At 37.2% G+C, this 20,020-nt stretch overlaps 1 protein-coding gene across 4 annotated transcripts in view; it reads right to left on the reverse strand.

Annotated features, from left to right (window-relative positions):
• Positions 1 to 20,020, reverse strand: part of COBLL1 (cordon-bleu WH2 repeat protein like 1) — a 158,253-nt gene that overhangs the window by 52,173 nt on the left and 86,060 nt on the right. For all 4 annotated transcript variants that reach the window (XM_077756764.1, XM_077756765.1, XM_077756763.1 and 1 more), the window contains exon 2: positions 10,733 to 10,921. In XM_077756764.1, the coding sequence (XP_077612890.1) occupies positions 10,733 to 10,921 (189 nt within the window). The remainder of the gene's footprint in view (positions 1 to 10,732; positions 10,922 to 20,020) is intronic.

Below are 20,020 nucleotides of genomic sequence, written 5' to 3' on the forward strand. Positions count from 1 at the left end.
TGTTCTAGATCAGTACTGTCCAATTGTTCTACAACATGGAAATTTTCTATATCTCTGCTGTCCAATACAGTGGCCACTCACCATACATGGCTAGTAGGCACTTGAAATACACTGACACAGTGGGCTAAATAAATTTTTCATTTAAATTCAGTTTAAATAACCACAGGTAGTGAGTGGCTACTGTATTAGCCATAGTAGTTCTGGTACATTGGTTCTTAAAGTGTCATGCCTGGGCCAGCAGCATCAGGATCTCTAGGACTTGTTAGAAACACAAATCCTCCAGCCCCAGCCCAGATAATTAAATCAGAAACTCTGGGAGTGGGGCACAGCAATGTGCTTTGACAAACACTCCAGCCAATTCTCGTGCATATGCTAGTTTCCAAACCAGTGATCTAAAGAGGATAAAGAAATAAGAAAAATATACAGTGTAACAGATAATACTAATGTTACGATGAAAAATAACATAACAAAAGAGGTTAGGAAATGTTCTAAATGAAAAAACAAAACAAAACAAAACAACGACAGACAGAGACCTGAATGGAATGGGCTACCTGGGGAAAGAAAATTCCAGGCAGAGTTGACAAGCTGCAAAGGCCCAGGGGCAACAGTATGCTCCACATGTTTAAAGAAAAACAGAACGCAGTGTGTTGGGGTGAACACAACAGACTGAAATCAGAGTGACTTGGGATTTTACCAAGTGAGAAAGAAAACCACTGGAGTTCTGAGGAGTGATGTGATCTAGTTTACATCTAAAAGTAAAGATGTAATTTACTTACATCTTTACCAGTAAAATCAGATTCTATGCTGATTGTTGTATTCACAATAGCCTGGGGGAGCAGTTACAAAGTTACTGCAAAAATTTAGGGGGAGATGGTGGCTTGGACTAGTCAGATTTCAGATATACTTTGTGAAGTGTTGATAGGATTAAAGCCTATGCCAGAGGAAAAGGGTAAGAAGGCACAAGACACAGACAAGGGAGTTAAGCAGCAGAAAGAGGCCAGGATTGCAGAACACTAGAACGTGGGAGGTTGCTGAAAGGACCCAACAGGTGACCTAAATTGCTAATTTAAATGATTTGCTATATGATACACTAAGGTCTTGGTAGCTTCCAGGGGCCATGTTAAATCAAGAAAAGAAACTTCGAAAGGGAGAGACTAAAATAATAAGAAACCAAAAATAAGATATAAAGTCAGTGTTGGAGGAGAAGTTTCCAAGAACATTAACACGTGGGAATCTACAATAATACTATAAAGGGATCAAACTTTCCACAAGATATAGGACAAGAATTCAAGCTAATCTTATCTTGATCTGAAGGAGCAGGATGACCTCAAGATGTTACATGGGTTTCACTTCTACCTCAATATGCACTCCTTTCTTGCAGGACCATTTCTTAGCAATGTTTATTCCCAGTACCTAATATAATATCGGTACACAGTGAGTTTGGTGTCAGTGAATGAGGAATTTACAGGAACCAGCAATTACTTATCTCTTAGGTAATTCTGGTATCTCAAACACATTAGACAACATACAACTGAGTTCTCTGCAAAGTATCAGACATAGGAAAAGGCAAAGTTGTTGAAAGGAGATTCATATGCTTTAAACACAAACAGAGGTTATAAAAGCTGTTATTTTTTTCTTAATCAACAAACTTGATTAGTAACCTTGTTGTATCTGAAGTCAAGACATCTTTACACAGAGGTGGGATTATGGCATTAGGTTGGATTAAGACCTTTCCAAAAATAACGTCAAACCTGTTCAAATGCTTCTGGTATTTCACCAAAGCCTCAACATTTGTCACAAAAAACACAGAAGATATGAGCCTGACCTAGCCAATTTTAAGGGTGAGAATTACAGTCTTAACTCTATAATGAAGGAGCCTTAACACTATAAAATAGGACATTAACTCTTAAGCAGGCTCTGTACGCAATGGGGCTACTTTGGGGAATATCTAGTCCCAAACTTTACCACAGAAAACACAAATCATCTCTTGAGTACAGACAGTTATCCAGCTTGAAGCCAAATTAATTGTAGCAAAACAACAAATTTGTTTTGAGGATAGCTCTCAGTTGATGCACCAAACAGCAGTTGGCTAACAGGTTCTACCCTAGAAGCACAACAGGAAGGAAGCTTGTGTCCATGTCTGCTAAAGCAGGAGCAAGTGCCAACAGGCCACTTGAAACCTGAGCCAAATGATTAAAAGTAGAAAAGGACTGGCTGACTGTGGTCATCACTTTCTCAATCAAGTAAGAATAATATCATCCTCCTCTATACCACCCTATCACTTGGAATTTGGGTTTATTATATTATTTAAGAGTCTACTGTGTATTACTATTTACAGATTTTTTTTTTATTCCTCTTGTAAAGTAATTTCCTGGAGGGCAGATATTTTTTTTAAGACTCTCTAAAAACTCTTCTCTCTTCTTTGAAATGAAGAAATCCCTAAGAAATTCCCTACTTCCTTTAGAAATAAAAAACTCCTTGTATGAATTTCATATCTGTTATCTCATCTGAGCTCACAACCACCACAAAAGCTACTCTGACTTCATGAACAAAAAAGTTGAAAGTTACATGACCAGATTATGAAGAACTTATACAGAATGAAGGTGCAGTCAAAATTAGAATTTCCTGAGTTGTAATGGAGCTACATTTTAGCCCCATACCTATAAATCAGGATTCAAGATGGGGTGGATGGTGTGCACTAGGCTATCTGCTATTTGTAGTTTTTACTTCAAAGAATGATGACATCACTGAATTACCCCCTAAATCCTATGGTGACTCTGTGCATTCATGACACTAATTAGGGTAATCTTGTCCTAGTTTTGCCATCTGCTAAGATGAGACCTCCATTTTTGTGTTTCAAAGTCCAACTGGATATCAAAAATGAAGGTCATGATTCAACAAAGAGCTCTCAGATCCGCAAGATGTCCAATAACTGCCTCAGTGAATTTCTAACCCCTGGAAGTGTTTAAACATCACTTACCAACAGGGTAGCTATGTAATTTATTATCCAATCTGGGACACCGGAGAGCAAAAGGGGGCACTCTTGGTAATTAATCTGGGATAATACAAACAGACTGTCATAGGTAAATGAAGATGCATGATGTTAAGGACTTTTATGAATAGATTTCAAAGTATCTGATATGAGTGGAATTCTATGAATAAGATTCTTCCTTATTATGATTCCTTAAATTAAAACATAATTTTTTGATGTTTATTTAGTTTTGAGAGAGAGACAGAGCACAAGTGGGGGAGCGGCAGAGAAAGAGGGAGAAACAGAATCTGAAGCAAGCAGGCTCCAGGCTCTGAGCTATCAGCCCAGGGCCCAATGCAGGGTCCAAACCCACAAACCATGAGATCATGACCTGAGCTGAAGTCAGATGCTAAACCAACTGAGTCACCCAGGCACCCCTTTATTATGAATCTTTAAATCTGTCCTACTATCTAATGCCATTTTCAATGCATCCTCAAAACTGAGTTGAGTTGAATAGGTTCTAGCTGCCCCTTACAAATGCATACCAACAACCCAATTAGACTTACTAATGACAGTATGGAAATTTTTAGAACACTCTGTTATTACTGACATTTATTTATCTTATGCTAACCCACTTAGCTCGGTAATGAGTTCAGGAATAAAGTAATGCTCTCTAACTATTCCTATGTGAGTGAAATGAAGTAGATCAGGTACATAAAACAAATAAACCTAATCTCAAAGTTGAGAATGCTTACTAAATTATGCTATAGAAAACATTTAGAAGAAAGTAACACAGAATTAAGATTTTAAGACCGTAACAGATACCTGTTCTTACATCAAATGATAAAAGAAAGATATTTCTAAAGGTAAAAAAATTTTTTTTTGAAATTCACCACTTTAGGCTAAACTCTACTTGGTCATTTACTTTGGATGTTCTGTTCAGAGCTAATCATAATTACCTCATAAAAACTGTGATTTAATAACATACCTATTAAACACATACACACACCCCTGATTAAAAAAGAAAAGAAGAAGTACTATAAGTATATCTCACTGTAATTGGGGCAATGCAAATATAGACAAAGAATAAGAGAAAATTTTATTGACACAAAAGTTAGAAATCATTAACTTAAAGGTAGGTTAACAAGATAGTATGTGCAATATATCATATTGCCATATTGGCTGAAAGAAAAAGTGCCTATATAGGTTATGTGTATACATAAACATTTGTGTGTATGTGTATGCATATGTATGAATAAAAGGTTATATACTACCATGTTAATAGTTGTAACCTGCCTGTTTAATAATGACATGTTTTAATTGTTTTTGGCTTATCTGCATTTTCCTACTTTATATAATGTTCAATTATTCCATTTGTAGTCATAAAAAATTAAAGAGAAAATTAATAAGAGTCATTGTTATAAGGTGTAGATGCCCAGGAAGTAAAGTGAGGAGGGTAGCCCCCTTAGGAATGATACTCAGAGGACATTGTGAGTATTCTGTTACCTTTTCCCAAGGATTACAGGATTCTTTATTCTCTCCAATAAAAACACAAACAGCGCTGTTCTACTTAAATAACTTAACAGTTACAATTCCAACTTTTACTTTAAGCAGCCACAATTGGATAAGTATCTACACTAAAATTTAAGCATTCTTAGAGAGTTCAACATGATTTGTAACATGGAGTAGATTTTCAGCAGTGTGTTTTTGAAATCTATTTGCCTATTATATATTTAATACACACCTGTCATTATTTTATACTTTTCAATAAATAAGTGTGATATGAAATTTTGAAACTCTTCTAAGATCCATACTGTTGTATTACTGATTTTTTTAAACAAAATTGACCCACATTAATCCAGTTATTATCTTGCCATTTTTCATAGTCTACTTTTTCCAATAGGTGGCACTGTAGTCCATGTCAACCATTTCTAAACTGACCCAACCAGTGCCCGTGAAAGTTGGGCTTACTCTCAACTCTGCTATAAATTCGTGTTGCTGGAGAGGCAAATTAGGTCACAAATCATGTGTAACATGTCTCTAGTTAATTTTCTAGGCAAAGGCCAGAGAGATGAGGTGACTTGCTTGAGGTTACATAGCAAGTTATGGAATCAACTATAGGGCCCAGGATTTCTAACTTCAAGTTCTATGCTTTCATTATTTGTGTTTTCATTTATGGCATTCTCAGATTCGCTCAAATCAAAACAAACTTCTATTTATGGTAGGAGCATAAAAGAAAGAAATACTTTGTCATCAATAGTGTTGATTCCATTCCTCTTTTGAAGAACAGAGACTGTGCTAGTCTAGCCATACAATATTCTCTCCACAGGCTAAAAAAGAGGACTGACCTCAATCTTTTACCAAATCTCAAAAGTGAAAACTGTTTTTAAAGTGTCCCAGAGAAAGAGAATAGAGAAAAAAGGAACAAACACTTAATGAGGAAAAATGACATCCTGGGCAGACACCTGACTATAAGGTAAGGACCTAGAGTGGTAATGCAAACATACTCACATAGTTCCTTATTCCCTGTAGTGTCCATAGCAGTTTACCCCATAAACTCATTTTCATTAAAAATTAACTTTTCCTAGGACATGTAGACACCACTACTTATGCCGTTGCATGTTGTAGTATTTTTTGAGGAGGACAGGCCCTGGGCAACTCTGTCCCTGACACAAGTATCCTTTCATGCTTACTTTTAGTAAGGCACAGAGCTGCTCTGTCTGGTGAAAAAGGTTGTTTACTCTGCCAGCATGCATGTGTGTGCATGCGCGTGCACACGCACACAATGTTTATGATTGCATATATATGCATACACATGCACACACACAACACACACACGCCACAGTAAACACTTTAATCCCACCTCCCTTTAATCCAGTCATGAAAGGATACACAGAAATGCCCAAGGGTTTTCAGGCTGGCACTGCAGGTACCCTCAATGTAAGCAAAGGCACAAAGATGGCAGACAAAGGGTGACTTTGGTCCTTAAAGAGGCATTATCACTAAGCTCCAGTACCAAAGTTTGGTAAGCCAGTGCAAGGTTACCATCCTAATTCAGGACAACAAGCTTTTAGTTTCCCCCTGAGCATAAAGTCTATTACCACCTCCAACCTTATTGTGTTTCCTAATCTGAATAAGCTCTTTGGTGAAAAATCAATGTACAAATAAAGGCATTCTTCTGAAGATAATGCTGTGTGTTCACATTCCTTCAAAGGGGACATTCTGAGCATATCTCTGCATGAGCTGTATAAGGAGACAGAGGGAAACTTTCTAAAAATCTTCCCCAAGAAGAAATTTTGAGAAAAAAAAATGTATCTGAAAAGTTAAATGAAGTAAATAAGTTTTCTAAATATTTATTCCAGTCTAATATTTATGTTATTCTTCAAAGGAAATGCGTATTTTATATATAATACTATCAAAATAAATATCATGCACAAGGAATACTTAGACAAATAGAGAATGCTGTCTCAAAAAGTTTTATAAGAGTGTTCACAGTGACATATGGAGCTCTGATTTTCTAAGAAAACATTATATATGTAAACTTATAACTACTCTTCCTTAACCTTCCACCAAATTCCTGTATTATTTTGTTGAAACTTTCCCTATTCCATTTACAGTAACAAAGCCAAGAAGAGTTTTAAGTTATCCATGTCATGGGTCTTCACTTTAGGTAGATAATATTTATTTGCACACTTTGTTGTTACACTTAAACACTGTTTTGTCTTTTAACCATGGGCCAATGGTAGCTGCAACTTTCAAAATATTCCAAATTACACTCTTAAGATATCCCGAATTGCAGCCTGAGATCTCTATAATCACTCCTAAGATATCCAGAATCACACCACCACTTTTAATTATAAACACTTAATATTAAAGAAATCAGTCACTGTATCTACAACTTGAGTCATTCCTAAGTGATAAAACTATTAGGAAAAAAGTCCCTGAATCAAACTGCCTAATGAAAACACTGGTATGGGGGCGCCTGGGTGGCTTAGTCGGTTAGGCGTCCGACTTTCGCTTGGGTCGTGATCTCGNCACTGGTATGAAACAAATTCTGCTTGCAGGAAAAATTTTCAGCCATAAACAAATTTTAAAAAGCAATCAGTATTTGGAACATACCTTCTTGTTCTCTATGTGGAGAAATTGTCTTTATTTAAAAGATCTTAGGAAAGCAACTAAGGACCATTCAAACAAATGTCTCTTCAGAACATACCATTTATGGGGCGCCTGGATGGCTCAGTCAGTTAAGTAAGTGTCTGACTTCAGCTCTGGGGATGATCTCACAGTTCGTGGGTTCGAGCTTCACATTGGGCTCTGTGCTGACAGCCAGCCTCAGAGCCTGGATCCTGTTTCAGATTCTGTATCTTCCTCTCTATCTGACCCTCCCCTGCTCACGCTCTCTCTCTCTCTCTCTGTCTCTCTCGGAAATAAATGAAACATTAAAAAAAATTAAAAAAAAAACACATACCATTTAAGTTGCTACCTTCATCTACATAAGAGCTCAGGAAAGCCATATTCATTTTAATGAATTTATTAAATGCCTAGTATATTGCAAGAAACTATGCTAAGCAACATGAAGTAATGATGCCCACATGGGTCTTGTGGTTTATTCAAGAAGACAAGCCATGCATATTGATTATAGCATAGAATGATATCTGATAACTATCAATGGTAATAAAGTGTCAGAAGAGTTTGGAATTTAGAGGTAACAGTTCATTCTGGGAAGATTAGGGACCCTTTATAAATAAAAGCGTCACTTGAGCTACAAACCAAATGGAGAAAATGTGGTTGGTAAGGTACTCCAGATGGAAAAAATTTCAAAAAGGTATGGAGGTAGAAAAGGAGAGTATCTGTAGAACTAAAGAGTCATGCAGCTGAACCTTAAGATATTCAAAGGGAATCAGGGAAGGAAAATCCTACCTAATTACATGAAGAAGAAATAAGGTGTCCCAATCTTCAGACTTGGTAGTTTGGACTTCCTTAATTCAATATTTAATTGCTGTACCTGTGTTCTTTTATCAAAAATAGTGGCACAAATGGAGGGGTGTTTTAGTCAGATTAATCTGAGAGTGGGAGCTGATGGAGAGAGCCCAGGATGAAGGAAAGCAATTTGTGATGGAAAATGGAGGAAGTCTATGAATGCCAGGCACTGACACCATTTTGTTTAATACTAATAACTGAGTTATAGAGCATTTTATAGATAAGAAAACTGAGACAATCCAACAATTGGTAATCCAGAAACAAAACGGTAATTAATGGGAAATCACTCAGATTTAGGGACCTAAGAAGCAAACATTCTGGAAGGTCAAAAGGGTGAGGAAAATCTAGGATCCTTTTAAGGACAAATGTAGTAGAAATGATTGATGCAGAATCCAAGATAAACATGAAGAAACATGCTTCAACTTGCAGAAAAGTCACAAATTAGACTTAATAAAAAGAATGAAGAACAAATCCAATGAAGAAATAGAAAATAGATAAGCTAGATGTCAAAAAGGTTGTATCAAAGAGGGAACTCTAAGATTTCAGTAAAGGAACAGCTTCAAAGTGATGAAATCCAGTGGTGCCAGGATGGCTCAGTTAGGTTAAGTGTCCAACTCTTGATTTTGGCTCAGGTTATGATCTCATGGTTCATTAGTTTGAGCCCCACACTGGGCTCTGTGCTGACAGTGCAGAGCCTGCTTGAGATTCTCTCTCATTCTCTCTCTTAAAAATAAATAAAAATTAAAAAAAATAAAAAGTGATTGATCCTATTCTCCTGGTAGATAAGGAAAGTAGACTATGGATGCTAGTTTCCCAGAGTTAAGGAAACAGAAAAGTTACCTCAGAAAACATGTGAAAAATTCTAAAATAATTATGATGGGTGAAGGTGAGAGGAAAACCATGATGGTATTATTAAAGTCATTGAGGTTAAAAAAGAAGTCCAAAGAACTCAGAAAGGTGATAGTAGAGAAGGCGGCGTTATGAATGCATGACTGGGAGGACCAAGCAGAAATTTTGAGGAGTACTGGTAATGAAACCATTGTTACTTGTCAGTATCAATGAAGAACTAGGAAAAATACTGACTTTTTAGTATATGTGCTGCCGAAGCGAGCACAATACTGACTTTTTAAAAAATTACTTTGACTTCAGTAAAACGAACTGTCTTCAGTTCAGTAAAATGAATGGACTTCAGTATAAAACTCTTTATTACCCCTAGCCACATCATTATTATTTTTTTTAAATTTAATGTTTTATTTATTTCTGAGAGAGAGAGCGCGCAAGACAGAGCAAGAGAGAGAGACAGTGTGAGCACAGGAGGGTCAGAGACAGAGGGAGACACAGAATCTGAAGCAGGCTCCAGGCTCTGAGCTGTCAGCACAGAGCACTATGTGGGGCTCGAACCCACAAACCATGAGATCATGACCTGAGCCAAAGTTGGACACTTAACCGACTGAACCACCCAGGTTCCCCCATTATTATTATTTTAAAACGAGGGTAACAGTATTATTTCAAGGATTGAAATTGATAGGCATGGTCTCTAACTTACAAGATGCCTTCCTTGCCCAAAGGAAGTACAATCCAGGTGATTACCTGCAGATAAGCTAGAGGCCCACCAAGGACAATCACAGGTTTCTCAACTTCCTAAACATAATTCAATGTGTGAACCACTTTCAGTATAAAATAAATGGCAAAATGCAACTTACTTAAATTTACTGAGTTTAATACAAAAAAAACCCCAAAAAACTATGTATTGTTTGCTAATGCTGAACTTTTCTATTTTCACACTTTTCCAATAATTGTGAAATTACACATAAACTTGATGGTTCATCTGAAGATTAAGGTTATCTTGAATAAGTTTCTTCCAGATAAAACCACATTGTAAGAATGCAATACCCTATATGTTGCTTATTCTTTTGTTCTATACACACACACACACACACACACACACACACACCAGATTCTTTCTGTCTCTCACTCTTTCTCTATACAAAGGTCAAAACAGCTTAGATTTCTAAAACAGGACTCCTGATAACAAACAGGCAGTTGAAGGTGAAAGGTGGAACAAGACCAAGTATACGGCTCATGTAACTTTCCACTTCAAAATGAAATGGAAAATTACACTTGGCTTTATTCCATTTTTCCAATTTTTATGCAGGTATTAAAAGTATCAGTTTCCTAAATCATATTTTCACTTCTTGCTGGGTTAAAGTTTAATTTTACATTTCTATTAAACTTATCCACATTTTTAGTAGATTAATGAAATCATTCAAAGAACTAAAACATCCTATTAATTTTACATAGATTTATCTGTTTTGATGAATAAGAGAGTATGACATTTTAAGAGTAGTTAGTAACTTCTTCTGCAAAATCAGATTCAGAGAAGCAGCTTTAAAAGGAAGGAATAATTTGGAGAGGAAGGGAAAGAATTTCCTTATAGGTCATTGTCCTGCTTTGTAAGTTGGACTTATAAAAATCAATACAGCTGATGATTGTTCCTCCAGGAAAAACTTTTTTGCTTTTCAGAAGACTTATTAAATTAGTAATAAAAAATACTTCTAAATTTCAAGAGGCACTTGACAGGGGTTGTGGAATTCACAGCATTGATACTAAAATATGATTAGGAAAAATTTATCACCTTTTAGCATATTTTTAATAGATAACTAAATAGGGTGATGAATGAAATATTTTGTCAAAGAAAAAAATTAAGAAGTACATATACCACAGAAGGTGTCAATGACAGAAGAAGAAAGGGAACTCCTGCTTTTGATTGCTCCATCGTACCTGCCATGAACAGTAGTGGATTTGATAATATCTCCAGGTAGCACCACTGAGAGTTCAATGTCTTTATCTATCATGTTTTCTTTCTGTTCCATGATGTAAGCAGAGGAGTCTACTGTATCATCAACTGAAGAGGCATCAAGGTATTTGGTCTCAGCTGGAGGAAGTGGTGCCTTGGCTTTTGGTTTTCTCCTTTAATAAAAACAAAAGAAAGAAATTAAATATATCTATTGTATTTTTAAGATTATTTATTTTGAGAGACAGAGAAATCAAGCAGGGGAGGAGAAAGAAAGAGGGAGGGAGAGATAATCCAAGTAGGCTCCATATTATCAGCACAGAGCCAACACAGAACTTGAACTCACGAACCACAAGATCATGACCTGAGTCAAAATCAAGAGTTGGAAGCTTAACCGACTGAGCCACCCCAGACACCTCTAAATACATCTATTTTAGTTAATTTTCTAATATGATCTAATTTAATAAAAACACAAAATGTGTGTGTACATGTTTTTCACATGTGGAAAAACAAGCACCAAAATGTGAACTGTTTATTAGAGATGATGGAATTAAGGATTTTTCTTTGCATTTAAAAAGATTGTTTACTGTTTATTTTTGAGAGAAGGGGGGGCAGAGAGAGAGAGAGAGAGAGAGAGAGAGAGAGAGAGAGAGAAGACACACAATCTGAAGCAGGGTCTAGGCGCCTAGCTGTCAACACAGAGCCCCATGCAGGGCTCGAACTCACAAACTGTGAGATCATGACCTGAGCCAAAGTACGAAGCTTAACTGACTGAGCCACCCAGGTGTCCCTTTTTTTGCTTTTTAAATTGGCGCTTTCTTTCGTTTTCAACAATATGACTACATTACTTGGTAATAAAAAGAAACATGATAATAAAGAAATTTGATATTCACTTTCATTAAGTTTTATTAGTATGTTTATTATAGTAAAGCAAAAGTGTAACATTTTCTTTGATGAGATATATTATACAAATCCTTGCTGTCCCAGGATGGAGACCAGGATCTCATTTCTAAACCTCATCACAGCTCTTACCTATTGTCTTTCATTCTATTTGTTTCCAATCTAGTGTGTCCTGCCTCTCTAACCAGATAATCTCACCTACTCTTCAAAGTCAAGCTGAAACCACCCTTCCCTAACCCCTCAAAGCAAAGAGTCTCTGCCTATATAGCACATACAACATATTCCATAAATATGACATCTTTCCCATTTTTCCCCCGGGTACCAGTTTCATGACTTTGCCTACATTTATAGCTTCCTGGAGGGAAGAAGCATCTATATTACCCACTGCACTCAGCAATGTATTTGAAAAAATACATTTCTGCCTCTGTGAAAAATTCTAAAAAGAATTACTCTAGCAAATAAGCCTCAGTATCACTAGGGCAATCTCTTAACCTATTTATGACAGAAATAAGTAGTAAATAACCTGAAAAAATTCACATGGGCCAATTTAATGATTTGATGGGTTGAAAAAACATAAAAATAAAGTAACTACAAGTAATGACATATACATATCCTTTTAAGTACTGCAAATTAAAGCTTTCAAAAATGTTGCTTTTAATTGCTTTTGGAAGAATTATTACTGCTTTCCATAGAGAAAAATATAAATTTTAGTTTCTCCCTCTCCCCATTTCCTACACAAAGTAAAAACCAAACTAAAGGGCCTCTTTATAAGTAAGTATGTGACATCCAGCCATTTAGTATTTTCAAAACTTAAGGTCTCATAAGCACCTTTATACACTTGACATCTTGAAAAGCAGAGACAAATTTCCTACACTGTACATTAATTTTCCAAAATAATAGGCCTTCAATTTTTAAGAGTATAATTGCAGAGATATATTGCACCTGGGAAAATTTTTACAGTAGTGATAAAAATGAATTTTTAAAAGTGTTACAATCTATAACACATTTATAAAATCTACATAAAGAAAAATTTATCCAATTTCAAAACATTTTTACTATGTAGAATTGACTACTCATGTGTTCAACCTACAATTATCCTGTAAGAGACAATTATGTAGCCAATTCAGCTAAGCACTTGGGATGTAAAGATGATAAAACCCAGATCCTACCCCTAAAGAGTTCAAACCCCAAAAAGGGCAATAAGTACACACAAAATAACAATAAAGTTTGAGGACTATCATAATGTAGGTATACAGATGATATAGGTGAAGCTCATGGGAAGAGAAACTTTTCCAGGAACTCAGAAGTGTCTTACAGATGGGAAACAGGAGTTGAGTTTAGGGGAATGGATAGAAACTCCCAGGAAAATGTAAAAAATGTAAAATGTAAAGAATGCATCAGAGTGCAGCCCCTCTGGAGAACAATATGGAAGTTCCTCAAAAAACTAACAGAACTCCCCTATGACCCAACAGTAGCACTTCTAGGAATTTACCCAAGGGATACAGGGGTGCTGATGCATAGGGGCGCATGGACCCCAATGTTCATAGCAGCCCTCTCAACAATAGCCAAAACATGGAAAGAGCCTAAGTGTCCATCAGTGATGAATGGATCAAGAAGATGTGGTTTATCTATACCATGGAATACTACATGGCAATGAGAAAGAATGAAATCTGGCCATTTGTAGCAACATGGATGGAACTAGAGGGTGTTATGCTGAGCAAAATAAGTCAGGCAGAGAAGGACAGATACCATATGTTTTCACGTATAGGTGGATTAGGAGGAACTTAATGGAGGACAATGCGGGAGAAGAAGGGGAAAAATAGTTGGGGAGAGGGAGAGAGGCAAACCATGAGAGACTCTTGAATGCTGAGAACAAATTGAGGGCTGATGGGGGTGGGGAAGGGGGGTGATGAACATGGTGGAGGGCACTTGTTGGGATGAGCACTGGGTGTTGTAAGGAAATCAACTTGACAATAAACTATTTAAAAAAAAAAAAAAGAAAGAAACACCCAGGGAAAAAAAACAAACAAAAAAAACAAATAATTGACATTTCAAGCAGAGGAAAGTAAACAGAACCATGAAAGAAACTGGTATGCTCATAGAATTGAACAGTTTGGTAGAAATCCACAGAAAAGTCAAAGATGAGAAATCAGTGAATCGATTTTTAAATAATTTGATAAATAAGTGAATTCAGGGGATGCCTACATAGCTCAGTTGGTTAAGTGTTGGACTTTTGATTGTAGCTCTGGTCATGATCTTAGTTAGGGTTTGTGGGATCAAACCTTGCACTGGGCTCTGTGCTGTTAGCAGATTCTCACTCTCTCTCTCTCTCTCAAAATAAATAATTAAATTAAAAAAAAAAAGAGAATTCAGTAAAGCATCTCAGTATAACACGAACATACTGAAAGTCAATACCCTATATAAACAAATACAAAACTAGTCAGAAAGTATAATGAAGAAAACTTCTTTTATACCAGCAACAAAAATGAATCTAAAAAATTGTTATAATACATATAACAAGAATTTTACAAAATCTGTATGAAAAAAATCTTAGACGCCAAATATTGTTTGGATTTCTCCCTTCAACTCCAGATTTGTAAATCTAACGCCTTCTTGACATCTGGACGCAGATGACTAATTGGAACCACCAACTTAATTTAACTTCCGATTCCTCTCTCCAGCTCCTCCAAACCAAATCTTTTTCTCTCCAAGTCACCCTATCTCTGTAAATCATAATTCTCCCAATTGCTTGAACCAAAAAAATCCACTCACACACATAGCTGTGATCTAATCCATCGACAGCTTCTGCCAGTTCTATATGATAGACCTGGATTCCACCAGCAGCCCTGTTCAAACACCTCTGATCAAGTCGCTAGGTAGCCTCCCTGCTCCCAACGCTGGCTCTTCACGTTCTCGACACAGCTGCTGGAGTGATCCTTTTTAACTGTAAGATCACCACACTTCCTCCCATGCCCTCCAATGACTTCTGACTTCACCCAGTATAAGATTTGGAGTCCTATAATTTGTCCTTCTTTACCTCTGGTCTCTCCAATTTCCTCTTCCTGCCCTCACAGCACTCCAATACTGTGACTCTTGCCCTTTCCTGGAACACACCTAGAACAATCTTTGTTTTGTTTTTCAACACCTGGAACAATCCTGACTCAAGTTCCTCACAGGGTTTGCTTCTAACTTTTTAAGATAGTACCTCTATTTCTCTGCCTTACTTTTTGCCTTAGGGCTTATCAACAACTAGCATACTTGTTTTTTCATATCTCCTTCTATTAAAGAGTAATTAATCCCATGACAATAGGGACTAGTTTCTACTGCCCTGTGTCGCAAATTTGCAAATGCATAGAATCTCTGGAAGGATGCAGGCAGGCACTTATATTTATCAAATGAATGAATTAAATGAATATTTCCAACAAAAGAAGAGGTCCCTACGCATATGACTGGGAAGGAAAAGTTCTTACCACCAAGGAAGGGAGTGGGTTTTTACATCTGAATAACCTGTGTTGGAGTTTTAGAAATTGATTTTATTCTATTTTTAAGAAGGTGAGAACTGGAAAATACACACTAGATTTATTAGCAAGAAATAACTGGGAAACCTTGAGCTTTAAAAGATTTTCATCAGGAAGGCTGAAGAGAAGCCCAACTGTCACAGGCAGGGAGGTAAGAAAACAGAAACAACTGTGTCTGCAGTGGACGTGGCTTTCAAGAGTGGTAGAACAGAGGTCCGAGAGGCACCTCCTGCCACCACCATCATCCTCCCAGCCCCTGCATTTCATCCCAAGATGAAATGAGGCATCTTCTCATCTCCAGAAGTGGCCTATCCTAGTCTCCATGTGAATGTCCTCCCCATCCTCTCTCCTTTACACATATTATTTATCCCTCAAGATCCAGACCGAGTCACAATTCCCTGGGATGTCTTTCTCTCTACTGCACACCACAATGAACTCTGATTAACTGTTGAATGTTCTGTGTATGTGTGACTTTTATTTCCTAAAGTACTTTGAGTCTGTGATGAAAACTCATCTTAAATTACTGAAGATAAGCCTGCTTACAAAAAGGGAAAACAAAACAAAGCACTAGTTGAAATATTATTTACATAGAACCTCTATTAAGAACATCTTAGTGTTCCCTGTTATTACTTCAAATAATAAAGCATCGGTCACCTCTGGTCCTGATAACTGAAAAGCATATTGGCAATCAGACCAAGATCTTACCACAGTGAACTAGAAACCCAACTGGGATAGATGCATGGTCTAGTTAAATAATGAATACAAAGCAAAAAACAAGTGTCATAAAATAGATGAGTAACTTTAAAAATTCAGAGTAATGAGAGCATGATGAAACAAGCTCTGTGGGGGTGGGAAGGTTCACTTCAAAGAGATATGTGACTCAGTTACTGAAAGAAAAGGAGAATTTAGGTGGGCAGAACCTGAAGGATCATTATATGTTGCTTCCCTATTGTGATTCATTTATATTAAATTTGGGAATATGTCTATAAGTTAAAGTTTGCTTACTACACAGTACAGTCTAGTGAGAAGACGACTACGTAGAGGCCTGGATTTGGTCTGAATCTTAAGTAGCTTTAAGACTTTGGTAACTTAGCCTTTTAGTCACCAGCTAAATTTTTAAAATACTTTTTACCTACTTACATATTCTAATGTTCTCAATTTTTTTTAATGTTTATTTATTTAGAGAGAGAAAGAGAGCAGGCACGAGTGGGGGAGGCACACAGAGAAAGGGGAGAGAGAATCCCAAACAGGCTCTGCACTGTCATCACAGAGGCCAACATGGGGCTCAGTCTCACAAACTGTGAGATCATAACCTGAGCCAAAATCAAGAGGAGAACGCTTAACCAACTGAGCCACCTAGGCACCCCCACAACGTTCTTAATTTTTTTACTGAGATGCTCTGAAGCAATAACATAATTAAATATTACCTAATGCCAAAAGTCTAGTGAAAACAATCAAGGTTTATAAGGTAATCCAGGTTACGTAATTCTGGTAATGCAAAAAAATTAAGATATCAACATGCAAGTCCTCCATCCCTTTTATAATTTCTTTTTCAACTTTTGTTTATTCTTGAAGACTGCATGTGTGACAAGGGGAGGGGCAGAGAGAGAATCCTAACCAGGCTCCACACCGACAGCCTGTCGCGGGGCTCGAACCTACAAACCATGAGATTGTGATCTGAGCTGAAATTAAAAGTTGAGAGTCGGAGGCTCAACTGATGGAGTCACCCAGGTGCCCCCCCACCCCCAATCCCTTTTAAATTGGAATGTTTGAGTAGTTTTCCTACCAGTGGATTTTCACATAAGTTCTTCACCAGAGGCCTAATTTGACTATCAGTTTCCACTCCACAGAAGCTGCTACCCAAAACCAAACACAACAGCAAATAGGGGTGATGATGGAGGGGGAGGGGGAGCTTATACTGAAAAGATATAGAAAACTCATCTAGGTTAGAGCAAAAATTCATTAATCAAGCCTTAAAAATAACAAAACATGACATCACATGAATATGGTAAATTAGTATTATTTACATCTGTACTCTCATTTACAACAGATTTACATATGAATGCTTGCTTCTGTTTGAAGCACAAAATTTCTTTTTCTCCCTCAGCTTGAGGTATAATTGGTATATCAAAAACTGCACATTGTTAATGTATGCAATTTGCTAAGTTTGTCCATATGCATATGCTCCCTCCCAAAATATTGCTTTATTCACTAAACTATCTCAATACTATACTCAATTTTCATGATAAAATTAAGGTAAAATTTCACACATTGCAATAACATTTTAAAAATATCAAAACAATTTTAACGCAGAATTTAATTGGTATCCTGCTAATACTGATTGGTCTTTTTATCACTTGATTTACAAATCACTTCAAAATCATGTGTAATCATTACTCCATCTCTGTCAATATTAATATCCTTAAAATAAATGAAAAGGATTATAATTAAAAAGCTCAGCAAAACAACAGAAATCTACTCAAATATCTCTTGGTTTGAAAGAAAAAAAGCTTTACATTATATATGAGACATACTTACATCCTTAATAACCTACTCAAGTCCAATGGGGTCACATCTGTTTGCTATATTTATACAGTATTCTTATAGATTCACTCAGGAAAGTACTATATAAAAATACAGCCTCAATATCAAATATAAAAATGTAAAAGTGGAATAAGAAGTCTTAAAACAATAGATTTTTTATGTATTAATCCTAATGCCAAGAAGAAATCGAACAGCCACCCTCTCTCAGTACAGCGGTCTACCAAACATAAGCTACAAACATAAGGTGATCAGTGTCAGTGAGGCAGCCCTTCAAAATAACTTGTAATGTTATTTTACAAGTTAGGTGACCCCTAAACTATACATTTCAGCTATAAAGTGCAGACCCATTCCTCAAAGCAATTTCTTGGTGTTTCTCTCTGGGTTTAGTAAGAGAAGACTGTATTAAAACAAAATCTGTTCTAATGGTGGGCATAATATTGTGCTACATGCTTGAGAGAATGCAATTAAGAACAACAAAAGGTTCCTTTTCTTGAAGAGCCTCATATGACATTACAGTAACTAGAGCAAAGTGGCTTTAAAAAGATAAGCAATAATGAAAGGCAACAAAGGGAGACTCAAGCTAATCACATGACTCTTAACAGACATTTCTCTTGTCAAGGTCACCAATCACCTATGTGTGTCCAAATCTCATAGACAATTACCTGAGTCACCTCAGTTACATTTGAGTGAGTTTCTAACCTCCAATAAGGACACATTTCACAGCTGTGCAGCAGCTGTGCTGGGGATCTTTTCCCCTCAGCTTCTCCGTGTGACAATACAATCTACTATGTTCTTTCTCTTTCACTGCCACTCCTCGGTCTCAGTGCCCTCATCTCTCTGTCCCAGGCTCCTTCCCTGCCCTTTTCTCTTTCTACAACTCTCCCCTCCTGGTGATGTCATCAAACTCCAAGGCTTTAACTACAAGTCGAGGACTCTCAAATTTACTTCCCCAACCCTGATCTGTTGATTGAGCTCTGATTAAATGCTCAGTAATCTCATGATCATCTCCATTTGGATGTCCAATAGGCATCTCATAACCCACATTCCTGATTCTCCTCTCCATCCCAATCTCATCCAAACCTCCCCTGGTCATCCCCAGGTCTGCAAATGGCACCACACTAAATACTCCATTAACTTATGTGAAACTCTTAGGCATCTTTTGATTCCTCTCTGTCAGTATCTCCTATTTCTAAGTAAGTATCAAATCTTGTGGGTTCTTAACTCTAAAACACATCCTGAATCTGTGTACTTGTCACCAGCTTCTCTATTATCGCCCTGGTAATTAAAGCATCATCTCTTGTTTGGACTGCTCCAATAGCCTGACTGATCTCTTCTGTTTCTCCCCATGTGCCTTAAAAATCTATTCTTCTCTTCAACAGTCAGGAGTGATCTTTTAAATATGTAAATCTGATCATGCTGTATCTATGATCTCTCACTGGCCTCCCAATGCACTAAGAATAAAACCCAAATTCCTGTCCTTGGCTTACAAGGCCCTAGAGGAACCAACCTGGTGGCTATCAAGGCATGATTTCAGAGAAGCAGCAGCACCTAGGACCTTGTTATAAATGTACATATTGGGGGCACCTGCATGGCTCAGTCAGTTAAGTGTCTGACTTTTGATTTTGACTCTGGTCCTGATCTCATGGTTGGTGAGCTAGAGCTCTGCATCAGACTCCATGCTGACGAGGTGTAATCTGCTTTGGATTCACGCTCGCTCGCTCTCGCGCTCTCTCTCTCTCTGCCCCTCCCCAACTCATGCTCTCTCTTAAAATAAATAAACTTAAAGCAAAGAAGAAATACACATTTTCAGGCCCTACCCCAAATTTATATAACTAGAAACACTGGGGGTAGAGCCCTACAATTTGCATTTGACAACTCCCAAGTGATTCTGATGCATGCTAAAGTCTAAGCAAGCACTGACCTTAGCCTCCGCAAACCTCTGAACTCCCCTCGGGTTACTACTCTGTTCTAGCTCCCTGTGTAATTCACACTGGCATCCTTTCTCTTCCTCAAATAGACCAAACGCCTTCACTTCTACCCAAAGTGCTTTTAACCACAGATTTTCAAGTTGCCTGCTCCATGAGCTCATTCAAACTGTAACTACTTCCTCCTGATAGAAATATTTTGTCACCACTCAAAGAGGAGGTGTCCCGCTCCTCATCACAGAACTCCATTTTGTCCTCATCACATTTATTACCATCTGACATCATGTTCATTAATGTACTCACTCGTTTATTATTTGATGGCAGCCTCTGGAATGAAAATTTAAGAGCTGGGACCTGCCCTGTCTCATTCATGCTACCACCTCTAGAA

Source organism: Crocuta crocuta, unplaced genomic scaffold (genome assembly GCF_008692635.1).
Source record: "Crocuta crocuta isolate KB4526 unplaced genomic scaffold, BGI_CrCroc_1.0 scaffold359, whole genome shotgun sequence".
NCBI classification, from domain to species: Eukaryota; Metazoa; Chordata; class Mammalia; order Carnivora; family Hyaenidae; genus Crocuta; species Crocuta crocuta.